Raw genomic sequence first — 15,897 nt, 5'->3', positions numbered from 1 at the left:
GAGAAGTTGAGAAAGGAGGGAGAGAGAAAGAGAAGAAGAGAGAAAGATGGATACATGCAGACCTACTTGAGCTCTTGTGAAATGACTCCCCTGCTGGTAGGAAGCTGGGGCTCAAAGCAGGATCCTTGCTCAGGTCCTTGAGCTTCATACTATGTGCACGTAAACTGCTGTGCTTAACCTGCCTGGCCCCTGAGATGTACTTTTGTGTGTGTGTGTGCCTCCAGTGTTATTGCCGGGGCTCAGTGCCTTCACTACAAATCCACAAATCCACTGCTCCTGGAGGCTATTTTTTTCCCTTTTTGTTGCCCTTGTTGTTTATCGTTGTTATTGTTGTTGTAATTACTGTCATTGTTGGATAGGACAAAGAGAAATTGAGAGAGGAGGGGAAGGCAGAGGGGGAGGGCAAAATAGACACCTGCAGACCTGCTTCACTGCTTGTGAAGTGACACCCCCTCCCCAACAGGTGGGGAGCCAGGGGCTCTAACCGGGATCCTTAAGCCTGTCCTTTTGCTTTGCCCCATGTGCTTTAACCCACTGCACTACCACCTGGCCTGGAAATGTACCCTTTTTAATAGAGCAAGTTGATCTCAGAAGAAATAACTTTTACCAAATGATTTGGTTGAGAAGGGTCATGGGGATGACGTACATGTCCAGGTGGGAGATTGTCATGAGTGTGTTTTGTGTCTTTCTCTTCCCATCAAGATCAGGCCTTTGTGACATTAACCACAAACGATGCCTATGCCAAAGGGGCTCTGGTCCTGGGCTCATCTCTGAAGCAGCACAGGACCACTAGGAGGCTGGTGGTGCTGACCACCCCACAGGTCTCAGAGCCCATGAGGTGAGTATCTTGCTGCCAGGCAGTGTTGGGTGGGGCTCCACCATCTTTGCTCCCACCCACAACACCCCAGAGTTTCTGGAAGCATCCAGCATCCTTGTCAGGAGTACAGAGCAGTTAGAGGAAGAGAGAAGTGGCAGAATGGAGGGTTCCTGGGTCTGAAACCTCTTCCTGGCTTTGGGGAGATGTTGCAACCTAACTCCCTTTCTGGGAGGCAGTGTTCTGTCCCATGCGCTCACTGATGAGGGGCAGGGGAAGAGGAGGGGCAGCCCTAGCCTTAGACAAGTCACTGTGGCAGGGTTACTGAGCATTTGCATCTAGACACCCAGCTATGCACTCACTCTTCATTTACATCCTTCTCCCCAAGCTGTAGCAGGGGCTACTTTGTTTCTGGTTTCAAACCAGGGAAGGCTCTGGTGAGTTGGAAAGGAAGTAACAGTTTGCAGGCCAAGGTAGCTGGCAGGGTAGGGCATGTGCCTTGCCATATCAAGTTGGAGCCCAGGCACCATAAGGGAATATTACAGCACTGGGGGGAAACTCTAATGCTGCAGTGTTTCCTCCTTCTCCTCCTTGTCCTCCTCTTCTTCCCCCGTCTATTTCTATCTGAAATAAAAACAGTTGAAAAGGTCATCTCAGGCATGTGTAAGACTCGGGCACAACAAAAGCAATTTTCTTCATTGTCAGTTGATATTTGTAACCTAAAGGTGATTATTTGCCATTTGATAGACCTTTTATATTTGTCGGTGGACTTTCTGAACTAGGGCTTTGATGTGGGGGCCGGAGGCACCCCAAAAGTATCAACTTTTATTGACTGTGTTAGTTCCCTTGGACTTATTGGCCTAATTTTTAAAAATTTTATTAGTGACTGAATACTGATTTACAAAATTACAAGAAAACAGGGGTACAAGTAGTCTAAGCTGTTCCCACCACCAGAGTTCTGTATCCCCAGTCCCTCCATTGTAAGCTACAGCAGTTCTCCTAAAGTTGCAAACATAGGTTGACTATTATTTCTATAACTGTCTCCCTATATTTGTGTGTATATGCCCATTTTTCCCCCATGGTTCCATCTTCTCTTCCTTTCCAAGTCGCATATGTATCTATTACTGCCTCCAAATATCCCTCCCATTTTCCTTTTCTCTCCTGGGGTCCTGATGGAGTTGGAGTTCAGAGCCTTCTCATTATCTTCCCCTAACATATACCCCTCTGGGAGTATAGACCAAAATTCTTTTGAGGGTACAGAAGGTGGGAGTTCTTGCTTCTGTAATTGCTTCTCCACACTAGACATGGTCATTGGTAGGTCAGTTCATACCCTCCAGCCTGTTTCTTATCTTTCCCTAGTGGGGTAGTGGCCCTAAAGTTTTGAGGTGTCTAAATGAACTTCCATATTCTAATAAGCTGAAGAAATATCTGGCCACTAGAAAAATCTACATGGTGTTTACTTTTGTATTCTCCTAGCTGTCTGTTCTTTTGGTGACTTAAATAAAATAAACATCTACAAGGATCACTGAAAGGGAAGCATGGTAGCTATATCCCTCTCTCTTATGCTAATAGTCTTGGTCCTGAAAGTCAATTTAGGAAAATGCCAGGCAAACTGCATTTCATAATATGCATGTGCTAACTGCTAATTACCTTGTGGGACCATGTGTCAGAAGACAGATGTAATTGTACATCGCCCCCAACACACAGACACACACACACACACACACACACACACACACACAATTTCTTTTTGTATATAGTTCCACTGCCCAGGCAAGTTTACCACTTGAACTAGAATGTATTTTTGAACAGTCTAGAGATCGGTAGCCTATTTAGTTCTACATGTCTGACACTGTCGTAAACTTTGAATGGTGAACTGTCTTTAGCACACATCTTGCCTTGTACTGAGTTTAGTGCTCACCTAAGAATGCCTCCACTTAGTCAACCTCAAGATTGCTTTTCTAAAACAGATCTGTAGTTAATTTGGGGCATGGAGAAGGAGTGTACCTCACAAGCTAAAGTGAGTCTTTCATTGTGCCAGGAAATGCTAAGAACACAGTACCTGCCAATTATATGTGATTCAAAAATTAGCCATTGAATAACTAACCCCTTGACTTCTTTTGGTGCACATAGCTTCTGTCAGTTCTCTGCCAACTACATGAGCAAAAATGACCCACGATAGGTTTTGTTGCAGATAGTAAATAGGTTGTAACTCAGCATCATTTCTAATAAAATATCCAGTTGTCATCAAGAATCGGTTCTAGTAAAATGTCATCATTAAATGTATAGGGCTGTTGTAATAAGCTACTCTTACTAAATATCAGTAACATTTTTACAAGCTGTTTGTACAAGTTGCCCCATATCCAGTAATACAATGAAAGCACTGAAAAGCTCCATGATAATGTTTTAAGACAAGTGCTTCATCCTTACCGTAAGTGCGCTTACTGTTCTAATTAATTGCATGAAGTGAAAATTGACACATTTGGGCCTGAGGTCAATTGGGGCATATTTAAATACTGATACTGTTCCAGAGAGAGATTGCTCTGGTAGTTGACTTGTTCTGAAAAGACACTTAGTGCTGTTTTCTGGATTTAATTCTGACAGGAAAGCTTTAGAGATGGTCTTTGATGAAGTCATCACGGTGGACGTCTTGGACAGTGGAGATTCTGCCCATCTGACCTTAATGAAGAGACCTGAGCTGGGTGTGACATTAACTAAGCTCCACTGCTGGTCCCTTACCCAGTACACCAAGTGTGTGTTCATGGATGCAGATACTCTGGTGAGTGAGACAGGTGGCTGGGTAGATCGATATAGTAACAGAAACCAGTTAGGCATCCCAGGAACGCTCAAGCTTCCCACTACAGTAGAGATAAAACCACAGTGGTACAAAGTGTCAGGAGATGAAGGAGAACAGGCCTGGACAGCCTGACAGCTGTCTTCTGAGTAGTTAAGACTAGCAACAGATTGTATCCCTTATGCTTGATAACTTGGGGGACACTTAAGAAAGATGCACTGCAGCAGAATATCTCAGTAATGCTCTCTCCATCCCCTCCTCACCCTGTTTGAATCAGGTCCTAGAAAACATTGATGATCTTTTCGAAAGAGAAGAACTATCGGCAGCACCAGACCCAGGGTGGCCTGACTGCTTCAACTCTGGCGTCTTTGTTTATCAGCCTTCTGTTGACACCTACACCCAGCTGCTGCACCATGCTTCTGAGCAAGGTAGCTTTGATGGTATGTACCAGCTCTCTTGATATCTGTTAAGCTACTAGCAGTTGCCTAGATTGCTCTTCTGAAAGCTATAATCACTGTGGGACTTCGTATCCAGAAGGTGTTAGTGCACAAAGAGAGAGGCAAGCGGTGTAAGTGGTGTTCTTTTCAGAAATGCTGTGTGATTGTGTGTGCACATGCATCTTTTCTCTAGAAGTATGGAATAATAACCCAAATGAGGGTAGGCAGTTTTACAGACTTGCCTTTAATTGATCCTCATGAGTCTAAATTAGAGTATGAATCATGACTATTCAAGAATTCACAAGATGTAGCACCAAGGAACTATTACAGTGGTAATGCACAGGACTTGCCTTTGAGGTCCCAAGTTCTATCCTCCGGTGCCACCAGTATCCAGAGCTGAGTTTGTACTGTGGTGAAAATAAATAAAGAATATTTCAACGGGGTCAGCAGTAGCACAGCGGGTTAAGCGCACATGGTACAAAGTGCAAGGACCGGCATAAAGATCCCGGTTTGAGCCTCCAGCTCCCCACCTGCAGGGGAGTCGCTTCACAAGCAGTGAAGCAAGTCTGCAGGTGTCTGTCTTTCTCTCCCCCTCTCTGTCTTCCCCATCTCTCTCCATTTCTCTCTGTCCTATACAACAGCAACATCAATGGCAACAATAACAATAACAACAACAAGGGCAACAAAATGGGGGGGAAATGGCCTCCAGGAGTAGTGGAGTTGTAGTGCAGGCACTGAGCCCCAGTGATAAACCTAGAGAAAAAAAAAAAAAAAAGAATATTTCAACAGACTCGGGCAAATCATGGGCTGAGCAATGGCATACTGGGTTGATGGTGGAACCCAGGATCAAGCCCCCAGTCCCTACCTACGGGTGGGTGGGGGTAGTTTCTGAAATGATAAAGCACACTACAGGTGTCTCACTTCCTCTCCCTCCCCCCCTCCATTTCTGTCTCTCCTATCAAAATAAAATTAATTGACTAAAAAAGACTGACAAAAGGGGGGTCGGGCGGTGGCGCAGTGGGTTAAGCGCACATGGCGCAAAGCGCAGGGACCGGCGTAAGGATCCCGGTTCGAGCCCCTGGCTCCCCACCTGCAGGGGAGTCGCTTCACGGGCGGTGAAGCAGGTCTGCAGGTGTCTATCTTTCTCTCCCCCTCTCTGTCTTCCCCTCCTCTCTCCATTTCTCTCTGTCCTATCCAACAACAAAGCAACGTCAACAATGGCAATAATAACCGCAACGAGGCTGCAACAACTAGGGCAACAAAAAGGGGGGAAAATGGCCTCCAGGAGCGGTGGATTCATGATGCAGGCACCGAGCCCAGCAATAACCCTGGAGGGAAAAAAAAAAAAAAAAAAAGACTGACAAAAGCTTTAACAACTGTCGTTAAGCCTGAGTAGACTTAAATCTAGTGGGGGACCAAGTGTCAGTGGAAATTGGAAGAATAAACCTGAGGGGCCAGTGGTGGTGCACCCGGTTGAGGGAACATGTTACAATGTGCAAGGACCTAGATTCGAGCCACCTGTCTCCACCTGCAGGGAGAAGGCTTTATAAGTGGTGAAGCAGGGCTACAGGTGTCTCTTCATCTCTATCTCCCCCTTCCCTCTCGATTCATGACTATCACTATCCAATAATAAATCAGTAGCATTGGGCTCTCTTTCTCTTAGGAGACATCCAAAAAAGAAGGTAGAAAGTTTATATGAATCATTTTTTGTCTCTGAATTCTCATTCCATATGAGGGTGTGCAGCCAACGGAGTGCATCTGCAAAGCTAAAGTTTAGAACACCGGATAAGTTACTGTCCGTTTGCACAACTTATCTGTGAAAAATGTGTGTAAAGAGAGGGGTTATAACTGTGATTCAGAACCTCACATCCTTTGGAGAATTTTGGTCAAATGAATTATTAACAGGTTAACTTCCATTTCAGGCCAGTCTGAGAAATAATAAATACTAAGTTATCATTTTCACAACAAGATAGTAATACTTAATATGCAGAAGCAACACTTCTGAAAATTAGTGTTGATGGCCCTTTGGAGTAAAGACAAGATTCAGGGACATCTAGAGAAAAAGATAGGCTCTCAGCAGTAGCCCTCCCCACAGTGACCCACTCACGCGTCAGATACTTGGCATTGTGACAGAGACATGAGCTCAGCAGCCCAGTGACCTTCAGCCCTGGCTTCTTCCCCACGTTCCCTCTTCCAGAGCAGACCTGAGATTTGCGATGACTGATCTTGTAAAACTAGTCTGGGCTGTGCCACACCCAGTCGAGTGCACACATTACGATGTGCAAGAACCTCAGTTCAAGCTCCTACTTCCCACCTGCAGTGAAGCAGTGTTGCAGGTGTCTCTCTTCCTTTACCTCCCTTTCCCCTCTCAATTTCTCTCTGTTTATATACAGAATGGATGAATAATTAAGATATTTTTAAAAATTAATAAACACACACAGAAGAAACTAGTGAAACAACCTTCCCCAGCTGACACCAGGTTCAACACTAGTTATATCTAACCAGGTATAAAGTTAAAAATCAAAATCTCAGATGTGAACTTTTTTTCAATTGAATGGTAATATCTTTTTCTTTTATTTTCTTTGTTTCTTTCTTTGTTTCTTTTTTTGTTACCAGAGCACTGTTCAGCTTTGGCTTATGGTGGTGTGGGGGATTGAACCTGGGACTTCAGAGCCTCAGGCATGAGAGGCCATTTGCATAACCATTATGATATCTACCCTCCACCCCAATTGAATGATAATATCTAGTTCATCAGGGACTGAGGAGATAGCATAATGGTGATGCAAAAAGACTTTCAGCCTGGGACTTATATATAAAGCTAACGTTAGGGATTTTCCATTGCTATTCACAGAAACAAAATTCTGTGTAGTCATTTGACTGATGGTTTGGGATAGGTGGCTTAGTGAATCTGGACTCCTCAACAGCAGAAGGGGCCATTTAGCACACTAAGGAGAAATGTCTCTGACATCTAGAAGATAGAGGCCAAGGATACTGCTAAACACTCTGCAATGCACAGGACAAGCCCCAATAAAGAATGATTCTGCCCCAAATGCCACGAGTACTGAGCTGAAGACTAAGGCATGGTATGCTCTCAACCATGAATAGGAATAGCTAAGCATAATGACTGGACAGTGTCTCACAAGAAGCTCACTCTTATTTTCTGAATATGGCACCAGGGAGTACACCAAGGGCCTCACGCATGTGCTGTTAACGCCATTGAGCACTGTTTGTATTCTGTATTCTGAGGGAAGGGGGAGACAGGGATTGAAGTGAGAGAGAGGGATGCTAAAGCTCATTCCACCATCCATAGAGTTTCCTTGGTGCTGTCCATCGTGCTCCCATGTGGTACCAGGGAAGGACCCAGGGTTCCCATGACAAGGCCTGCCCTCTTCCCACTGAGCTTTCTCCTCGCTGTCCCAGGAGGGCAGTCTTATTTGAAGCAACTGTAAATAAGCAACAGTGTGTTGAGTGTTTACTATGGCTGGGGCCAAATGCAACTTCTTCACTTCTCTGGCTTCTCTATCTTTTAACTCCTATCATTTTCATTTCATATAGACAATGAAAGCTATACTAGAATTTAGGTCCAAGATGTGCATTGTTGATTGCCTGTAAGGAAGTTGTTACCTCTGCATAAAAGGAAGACAGGAGTAGTTTTTAGCAGAAGCTTACCACTTGCCTAAACCTTCCTGCCAGAGTGGAGCTTTCTTCACCTCCTCATAGTGAATTTGAAAGAAGCAGTGTAATCCTGCCAAAAAATTCAATGTAAAGTCTCACTCCCAGTAAACTAATCACATTCTAAAGTAAATCCAGGAGCTTGAAATCCATGATTATAAGAGTATAAAGAGAACCCGCTCTTCCCTAATCTAGAAGAGGATTAGATTTTGTTGTTGAGAGGTAGGAGGTTGTATAACAGACAGCAGTATGCTATCCAGGTAATAGTTATATGAAATTATACTAACTGGTAGAGTCCAGCCTGGACCGTCTGCCTTATTTATCCCAGAATTCAGACGGACTAGGAGAGTTGGTGCAAGTCATCATTTAAAGTGCAGGGCTGCACTGAAAGTGTTCAACTGGAAAGTACATTCTAGGGGTGGGGAGATAATATAATGATGATGCAAAAGAAAAAAGTTTAAGCTATGAGATCCCAGGTTCAATACCTAGGACTGCCATAGCCAGAGATGAACAGTGCTCTGGGGGGAAAAAAACAACTGACAAACAAAAAACCACCACTCACATACATTCTGTGTCCCCCCCCCCATGGCTGTTGTTGTTTTGTTTATTTGTTTTGAGGTTTTTTGGGGGGAGGAATGTTTTGGATTTTTTTTAAATTTTTTTTTCTTGGCTAGAAACAAAAATCTTTTGAGTTCTCTCTGCCTGCTTGCACTTTTTTTTTTTTTTTTTTTTTAGTTTCTTTATTGGGGAATTAATGTTTTATATTTGACAGTAAATATAGTAGTTTGTACATGCATAACATTTCTCAGTTTTCCATATAACAATACAACCCCCACTAGGTCCTCTGTCATCCTTCTTGGATCTGTATTCTCCCCACCCACCCACCCCAGAGTCTTTTACTTTAGTGCAATACGCCAATTCCAGTTCAGGTTCTACTTGTGTTTTCTCTTCTGATCTTATTTTTCAACTTCTGCTTGAGAGTGAGATCATCCCATATTCATCCTTCTGTTTCTGACTTATTTCACTTAACATGAATTTTTCAAGGTCCATCCAAGATTGGCTGAAAACAGTGAAGTCACCACTTTTTAAAAAAAATTTTTATATTTATTTATTTATTTTCCCTTTTGTTGCCCTTGTTGTTTTTTTATGGTTGTTGTAGTCATTGTTGTTGTTATTGATGTTGTCATTGTTGGATAGGACAGAGAGAAATGGAAAGAAGAGGGGAAGGCAGAGGGGGAGAGAAAGATAGACACCTGCAGACCTGCTTCACCAGCTGTGAAGTGACTCCCCTGCAGGTAGGGAGCTGGGGGCTCGAACCAGGATCCTTATGCTGGTTCTCGTGCTTTGCGCCACATGTGCTTAACCTACTGAGCTACCACCCAACTCCCCAAGTCAGCATTTTTTATAGCTGAGTAGTATTCCATTTTGTATAGATAACACAACTTGCTCAGCCACTCATCTGCTGTTGGACACCTGGGTTGCTTCCAGGTTTTGGCTATGACAAATTGCTGCTTGCACTTTCATTATTCAGCATGAGAGGTCCCTGGAGCCAGCCTATATGTGAAGGAACGCCATTGATTGGCTCAGTGGTGACAAAGAAGTGGCTCTTTTCCGTTGCTTGAAATGCCTGACTGAAAGTGGAACATGCAGCTCTGTAGATGGGAACTTACAGTCCTTCTCAATATGCTGTTTAAACCCAGCAGTAGGATGAACTAGCAGCTCTGAGACAAAAGGCTGTTTGTACTTAATCTATTGGTAAGATGTGCCCATCAGAGAGAACTCACTCTGTGCCATCCCTGAGAGCCTGCTTCTTTCTGGAAGGGTTTACTCTCCACTGGAATCAATGCCTCGGTGACCTAATGATGCACTACACTTACACTGAATAGTAGCTGAATTCTCTCCCATGTGCTGCATTCTTCTCTAAAGGCCCCAAGTTTTTAGCACAGTGGCCAGTTTCACTCAGATTTCTCCCACAGGCACAGAGACAAACCTTTTCAGATGTTTCTTTTCACCTTACCACACATCACTATCCACACTCATCTGAAAACAGGGCTTATGTCTCTGACTTTTTTGGACTGGCATCAAAGAAATCCAATTTGCAAATGACTGCCTCTCAGTCTGACTATCTTGTGAGCCCGTTCTAATCTCCTGTGTACATTCAACAGAAAGCGATGGGGCCCAGTGTCCACTGACAAGCCTCCCAGGCTGCTGAAGGCTGAGCTTTTACAGCTGCTGTCACAGCCCCTTGAATATGGAAGAATGTGGCCATCGTGTTTCTAATCACCAGTCCTCTACTCACTATCTCCCCTCCCTGCCTCTGGCCAAGGGACCAATCCTAATATGGCAAACCTCCCTCCGTGCCTTGACTTCTCTTTTCTTCCCCAATTATCTTGAGTAGTAGGATTTAGAAGCTATAACTGCATACCTTATTTGTGGCTTGGCTCTAATCTCCCTTGGTGAAGTGTCAAAGTTCCTACACTGCTGTTTGCAAATTGTCTTGGCACTTACTCCATAGCTGAAGTTACATGTTTCCTGCAAGTTGAACAATAGCTATTGTGACATAGATTCACACTCACATTTTTATAGACTGTAACTAGGGAAGGTGAAGTTGGAGATTGGTTAAAAGTAAGAGGGCAAGAAGTGGCCATACTCTTATGGATCCTGGTCAGCACACACCCCATGTGCAAGAAGCTGATGCCTTTCTTTCCTTTATTTTTTTTTAAAATTTTTTTACATTTATTTATTTTCCATTTTGTTGCCCTTACTTTTTTGTTGTTGTTGTTGTTGTTGTTGTTGTAGTTATTATTGTTGTTGTTATTGATGTCATCATTGTTAGTAGGACAGAGAGAAATGGAGAGAGGAGGGGAAGACAGAGAGGGGGAGAGAAAGATAGATACCTGCAGATAGACACCGCCTGTGAAGCAACTCTTCTGCAGGTGGGGTGCCGGAGGCTCGAACCGGGATCCTTATGCCTTGTACTTTGCGTGAAGCTAATGCCTTTCTTTGCTTCTTGATTTGAAGAAATCAATCTGAATGCAATTTTTTTTTTTTCTGCCTCCAGGGTTATTGCTGGGGCTTGGTGTCTGCACTATGAAGCCACTACTCCTGGGGGCTATTTTTTCTCTTTTTGTTACCCTTGTTGTTTATCGTTGTTGTTGTTATTGCTGTCATTGTTGCTGGATAGGACAGAGAGAGATCGGGAGAGAAAGAGAAGACAGAGGGAGAGAGAAAGACACCTGCAGACCTGCTTGACCGCTTGCGAAGCAACCCCCCTGCAGGTGGGAAACCGGGGACTTGAACTGGGGTCCTTATACCAGACCTTAAACTTCAAGCCATGTGCGCTAACCCATGGGCCTACTACCCAGCCCCTTGAATGCAATTTTTGAGGTCTGTTTTCTTCTGTGACTCTAAAGTATCATAAGTGAGGAGTGTTGAAACAGCTAAAGACAAGTTTAGTGCTTGAGAATTTCTCGTCAGTTTTAAGTAACTGATTCAAAAGGAATTCATGTTTTCCAGTCTTTGGATTTAAGCACTAAGGCCTAAATAGCCTCAGCTTTGTAATGGAATAATGAAATTCTGGCCTGTTGTTTAATTTTCATGAAAGATGGGAGAGAGTAAACTGGTTAGAGAATACTAGGTTAAACAGACACCAGGATCTGTTTTCACATCCTTACACTCTAGTGTTCCCTACCCTAATTCTAGATAGTCTCTGTGACTCTAAGTTCTTTTTTTTCCCCTCTCTCTGTGTTCAGACATAACCATAAAATGGGAAAGAACAATGAGGTTTTAAAATACTTTTAACAGAAAACACTTGCTGTTAAATTCTGTTAATGTGTAATACTAATCTCAACACCACCATCTTTATTCTTTGTGGTTAGTTGAGCTTCAAGCTAGGCCAGCCGAAAAGATGAATGAAAGAGAGGTATTTCAAGATACTGCTTGTCTGGTTCAAGGCAGAGGAGTTCAGCAGTCCAGTTGTGCCTTACCTGGTTTTCTGATTGACAAATTCGTCCTTGACAGCTGTCAGGAGCATTCATGTCCCAGCTACACAACACTAAGCTGCTCACAAGCCTTTGGGCACTTTATCAGATGCTTTGAAATTACTTGGTTCTTTTGCATCAATAATATTTATGTGACAGCTTGAGTAGAAATTATCTTGAGCAAGTACAGAGAAACAGAAATGTCCGAACTTGCAAGAAATGAAAAAAAACACCCAAATTCTTTCTTAAGAGCTGTTTTTATCTCTGTCCCCATGAGCAAATTTTTTTTTTTTCCAGTTAGCCATCTGTTTGGAACATTATAACCAGGAGAGATCACAAACCCCGTGAGAAATAGAGAAGGGAAAAGGGACCTAAGGATTCCATGTGTCCAGACATGTGGCCTGAGGATCTTACTTTACTCTTCTGGTCAATCTCAACAGTCCTATGGGGTCATCGCTCATTCAGTGTCTTATGTTCAGCAGGCATTTATTGAGGGCCTCTATAAAGGGCCTTTACATAGCTGGTCCTGGGAATTTGCAATCTTTGTAATCCAAACAGCATAGCTTTCTAAACTTCGTGACTGGTTTGTAGGGTTTTTTTTTTTCTTTCCCAATTACCCAAATGAGCATGCATCCTGAGAATGGGCATAGGATGGAGGAAAACCCCTATTACACAGGCCTGACTGCAAATGAATTACTTTAAATCCATTGAAGAAAGTTCAGCCAATATATTCCTCACTTTCCAGGTACAGAAGTGGAGGCTCAAACCTTTTATCTCTACAGCTATAAGTCTTTTTCCCAAAAGCACAATAACTAGACATACTTTAGTCTTTTACTTAGCAGCACAGTTGATAGTGTCACATTGTTTTGTGAAACTGGAAGTATTCTTGAAATCATACTCTCACAATTCTATAGTCTATTTATTCAATATTCCAAAAAATCACTAACTCAAATCTGGGGGAAAACAAGGGTCAGGAATAGACTGGTAGATAATATAGACGTCCTTCCTTGTCTCTACAAAAACTCATCTTGCGATTCGGGCCTTAGTGCAGTGGGTTAAGCGCAGGTGGTGCAAAGCACAAGGACCGGCGGAAGGATCCCAGTTTGAGCCCTCGGGTCCCCACCTACAAGGGAGTTGCTTCACAGGCGGTGAAGCAGGTCTGCAGATGTCTATCTTTCTCTCCGCCTCTCTGTCTTTCCCTCCTCTCTCCATTTCTCTCTGCCCTGTCCAACAACAATGACATCAATAATAACAAGGGCAACAAAGGGAATAAATAAATAAATGTTAAAAAAAAACTCATCTTTATGTAACTTTACAGACATTTAATGACTAATTATATCATTATGGTTCTTAGAAATTTAGCATGTCCAGAGAATCCAGACCAGGAGAACCTGCCTTACACTGAGAGAGTGGAATTTCAGCCAAGAATAAATGTTCACTTGCTTTACATAAGTCATAAAAAGCTCTATTACTAAGATTCTCCTTAAAAAAAATAAAGGGAGTCCAGCGGTAGCACAGCAGGTTAAGTGCATGTGGCACGAAGCGCAAGAACTGGCATAAGGACCCCAGTTCGAGCCCTCGACTCCCCACTATAGGGTAGTCGCTTCACAGGCGGTGGTGAAGCAGGTCTGCAGGTGTCTCTCTCTCCCCCTCTCTCTCTTCCCCTCCTCTCTCCATTTCTCTCTGTCCTATCCAACAACGATGACATCAATAACAACAACAATAAAAAACAAGGGTAACAAAAGGGAAAATAAATAATTTTTTTAAAAAGTCTTTATTAAAAAAGTGTAATTATTAACTCATCCTTGAAGGTTTTATAGAAATCATTTGCAAAAAATAAAATTAAATTAAAAAACTGGGAAGTAAAAACCAAAAGCTTAAACAGTAAATGGTAAGATCAATCACTTATTCCTGGCTTAAATGAGTTAAGTCCGTCAGCTGCAGTGATGCTAAGGCCTGAGCTTAGAGTCTCTGGATTTCTATGAGCCCCCTGGGTTAATCTGATGATCCTTTGTAAGCCTTGTGGAAATATCCCCAAGACCTGGGCCATTCATAAACTATAATTCACTAATCCACGGCACGTTCCCAATGGGCAAGTAGAATGCTATCTGCCAAGCACATTATAGGACGTCGGCAGTAAGAAGTGTCACATTCTCCCCACAGCACTCTTTCCATAATAGCATTAAGCATATATTTCACTTGAGATGTTGTGCTTGGTATCTGTTCCTTTTGTCCCTTTAGTTCAAAATTAGATTTTGAACCATTTGAAAGCTTTAACAATCTCCTCCACTATCCTAGCTCGAATGCCTAATGATCCTAGCTGTGTCTAATTGTTACTAGTTCTTATGGGTTTTTTTCTACAGAAATGATGGTTTTTTGAAAGTTACAGTCTCTGATAGGATCAAATAACAAGGGGTCATTCTCTTAAAGACTCTATGCCAGTGCTTCTCAAATTTTAATATGCAAACAAACCACCAGGGTTGAACATGTGGATCCTCTGAGCAGGGCTTGGCATTTTGCATTTCTACTCCCAGGCAGTCTCTCTGCTGCTGAAACCTCAGACAAGACTTTGAGTGATGTGTTTGTTCCTAGGGAATATAGTTGAGACACAAGGGTTCCTGTTTAAACCAGAACTTAACCACCCTCCTTACCTGTGAGTAGGCCATCAAGATGGCAGAAAATTCTGGAAAAGCTCACAAATTACATGAGCCCCAAGAAGGTACACGTACTGCAAGGCAGTGCACAACCACCAGCTCACTTCTGTCTTGTGAAATTATAGGCACAGCTTCTGATGAATGCTATGATGCGTCCATGGCGACCACATTTCTGATGCTGGCCAGCCTGCTCCTGCCTGGTTCATAACCTAGAAGATTCCAAATAGTTGTATGGTTATTAGCTCACACCCAGGCAGCCTGGTAGAAGGAAGATCCAGACTCCAATATTGCCTTCTGTTTGCAAAGTAGGTGCCACGTGTCCCTCCTCCCATTTCCTTTCTCCTATGAGCTCACTTGGCTGCCACACCCCACTGGCTTCCAGCTGCCATCCAGGCCTGTAATCATGTTTGTCAGTTTTGGGGTGATTGCGAGTAAAAGTGTCTGGGCCTGCCAGAACATATATCAATATGTGGCCTCGGGAAGCCTGAGCAGAATGGGCCAGACAGAAGCCTTGGGGCCAGCCACTGCACACAGCATTCTTATAGTGGTTGGAGCACAGACATGCTTAGATTTACATCCTGCTTTGAATTGTGATTTAATTTAAGAACCTACAAAGAGAGTTTATTGTTAACTCCATGTGCAGGTTTGTCTGACCTTGGGGCCATGAAATTGGGCACTGGGAAAAAGATGGATAGAATGCTGAATCTAGAGGTGCACCCAGTAGAGCAAACATGTTACAATGCAAAAGAGCCCAGGTTCAAGCCCCTGGTCTCCACCTGAAAGGGAAAACTTCACCAGCAGTGAAGCACTGTAACAAGTATCTCTCTCACACACACTTTATCTCCCCCTTGTCTCTCAGTTTCTCTGTCGCTATTCAAAACAAAATGTTTTGTCTTGTTTTTTTATTTAAAAAAAAAAAAGAATGCTGAATCTGGTCATTATCTTAAGAAGCCACAGACTTCCGGGTGGTATTGAATTCTTATTTTAACCCTTTTAGCCCTTAAAGGTCCTAAAGGTCACCCTAAATGTTGCCAGATGAGATTGGTGGGCAGAGAAGTTTCCTACTCGTACCTGACCCCTCCCCCCACACTCACACACACTTGGGATAAGGGCCTTGGTGAGCATTCAGAGCTTTGACAATTGGCTGGGAACCACTCGCACACAAGTCCACTTCCCCGCCTTCTCACTCCTTGCTTGATTCCCCTTGCTCCAGAGCTTCTCAGTGGCACAGGGCACAGCGACTGATGGTATTTCTAGGTAAAATACATGCGAGAAAACAGAGCTTTGTGGCCAGGGGTGACTGCCCTGGCCTCTGAGGGCAAGATGTGATGGTTCTGCTATACAGCAAAGCAGGTTTCTTCACTGGATAGCATGGAGCTAGTAGTCATTCTGTGTAGAGAGAACTGCAGTGCATCAGCGTGGCAGAATGGAAAGGCAGGATTCTTCCTGCCTGCTTTGTCTCATATGTGTTTGCCCATATACGCACCACCCACATGCATAGTGTGCACACACACGAGCACGTATTTATTTAAACCAGACACTTAGC

The 15,897-nt window shown here is 43.4% G+C and overlaps 1 protein-coding gene across 2 annotated transcripts in view; it reads left to right on the top strand.

The window, feature by feature from the left end:
• Window positions 1-15,897, top strand: part of GYG1 (glycogenin 1) — a 39,571-nt gene that overhangs the window by 2,326 nt on the left and 21,348 nt on the right. For both annotated transcript variants that reach the window (XM_016186003.2, XM_016186002.2), the window contains exons 2-4: window positions 703-838; window positions 3,419-3,593; window positions 3,886-4,048. In XM_016186003.2, the coding sequence (XP_016041489.1) occupies window positions 703-838; window positions 3,419-3,593; window positions 3,886-4,048 (474 nt within the window). The remainder of the gene's footprint in view (window positions 1-702; window positions 839-3,418; window positions 3,594-3,885; window positions 4,049-15,897) is intronic.

Source organism: Erinaceus europaeus, chromosome 9 (genome assembly GCF_950295315.1).
Source record: "Erinaceus europaeus chromosome 9, mEriEur2.1, whole genome shotgun sequence".
Taxonomy (NCBI): Eukaryota; Metazoa; Chordata; class Mammalia; order Eulipotyphla; family Erinaceidae; genus Erinaceus; species Erinaceus europaeus.
This window is presented reverse-complemented; position numbering and strand designations above follow the sequence as displayed.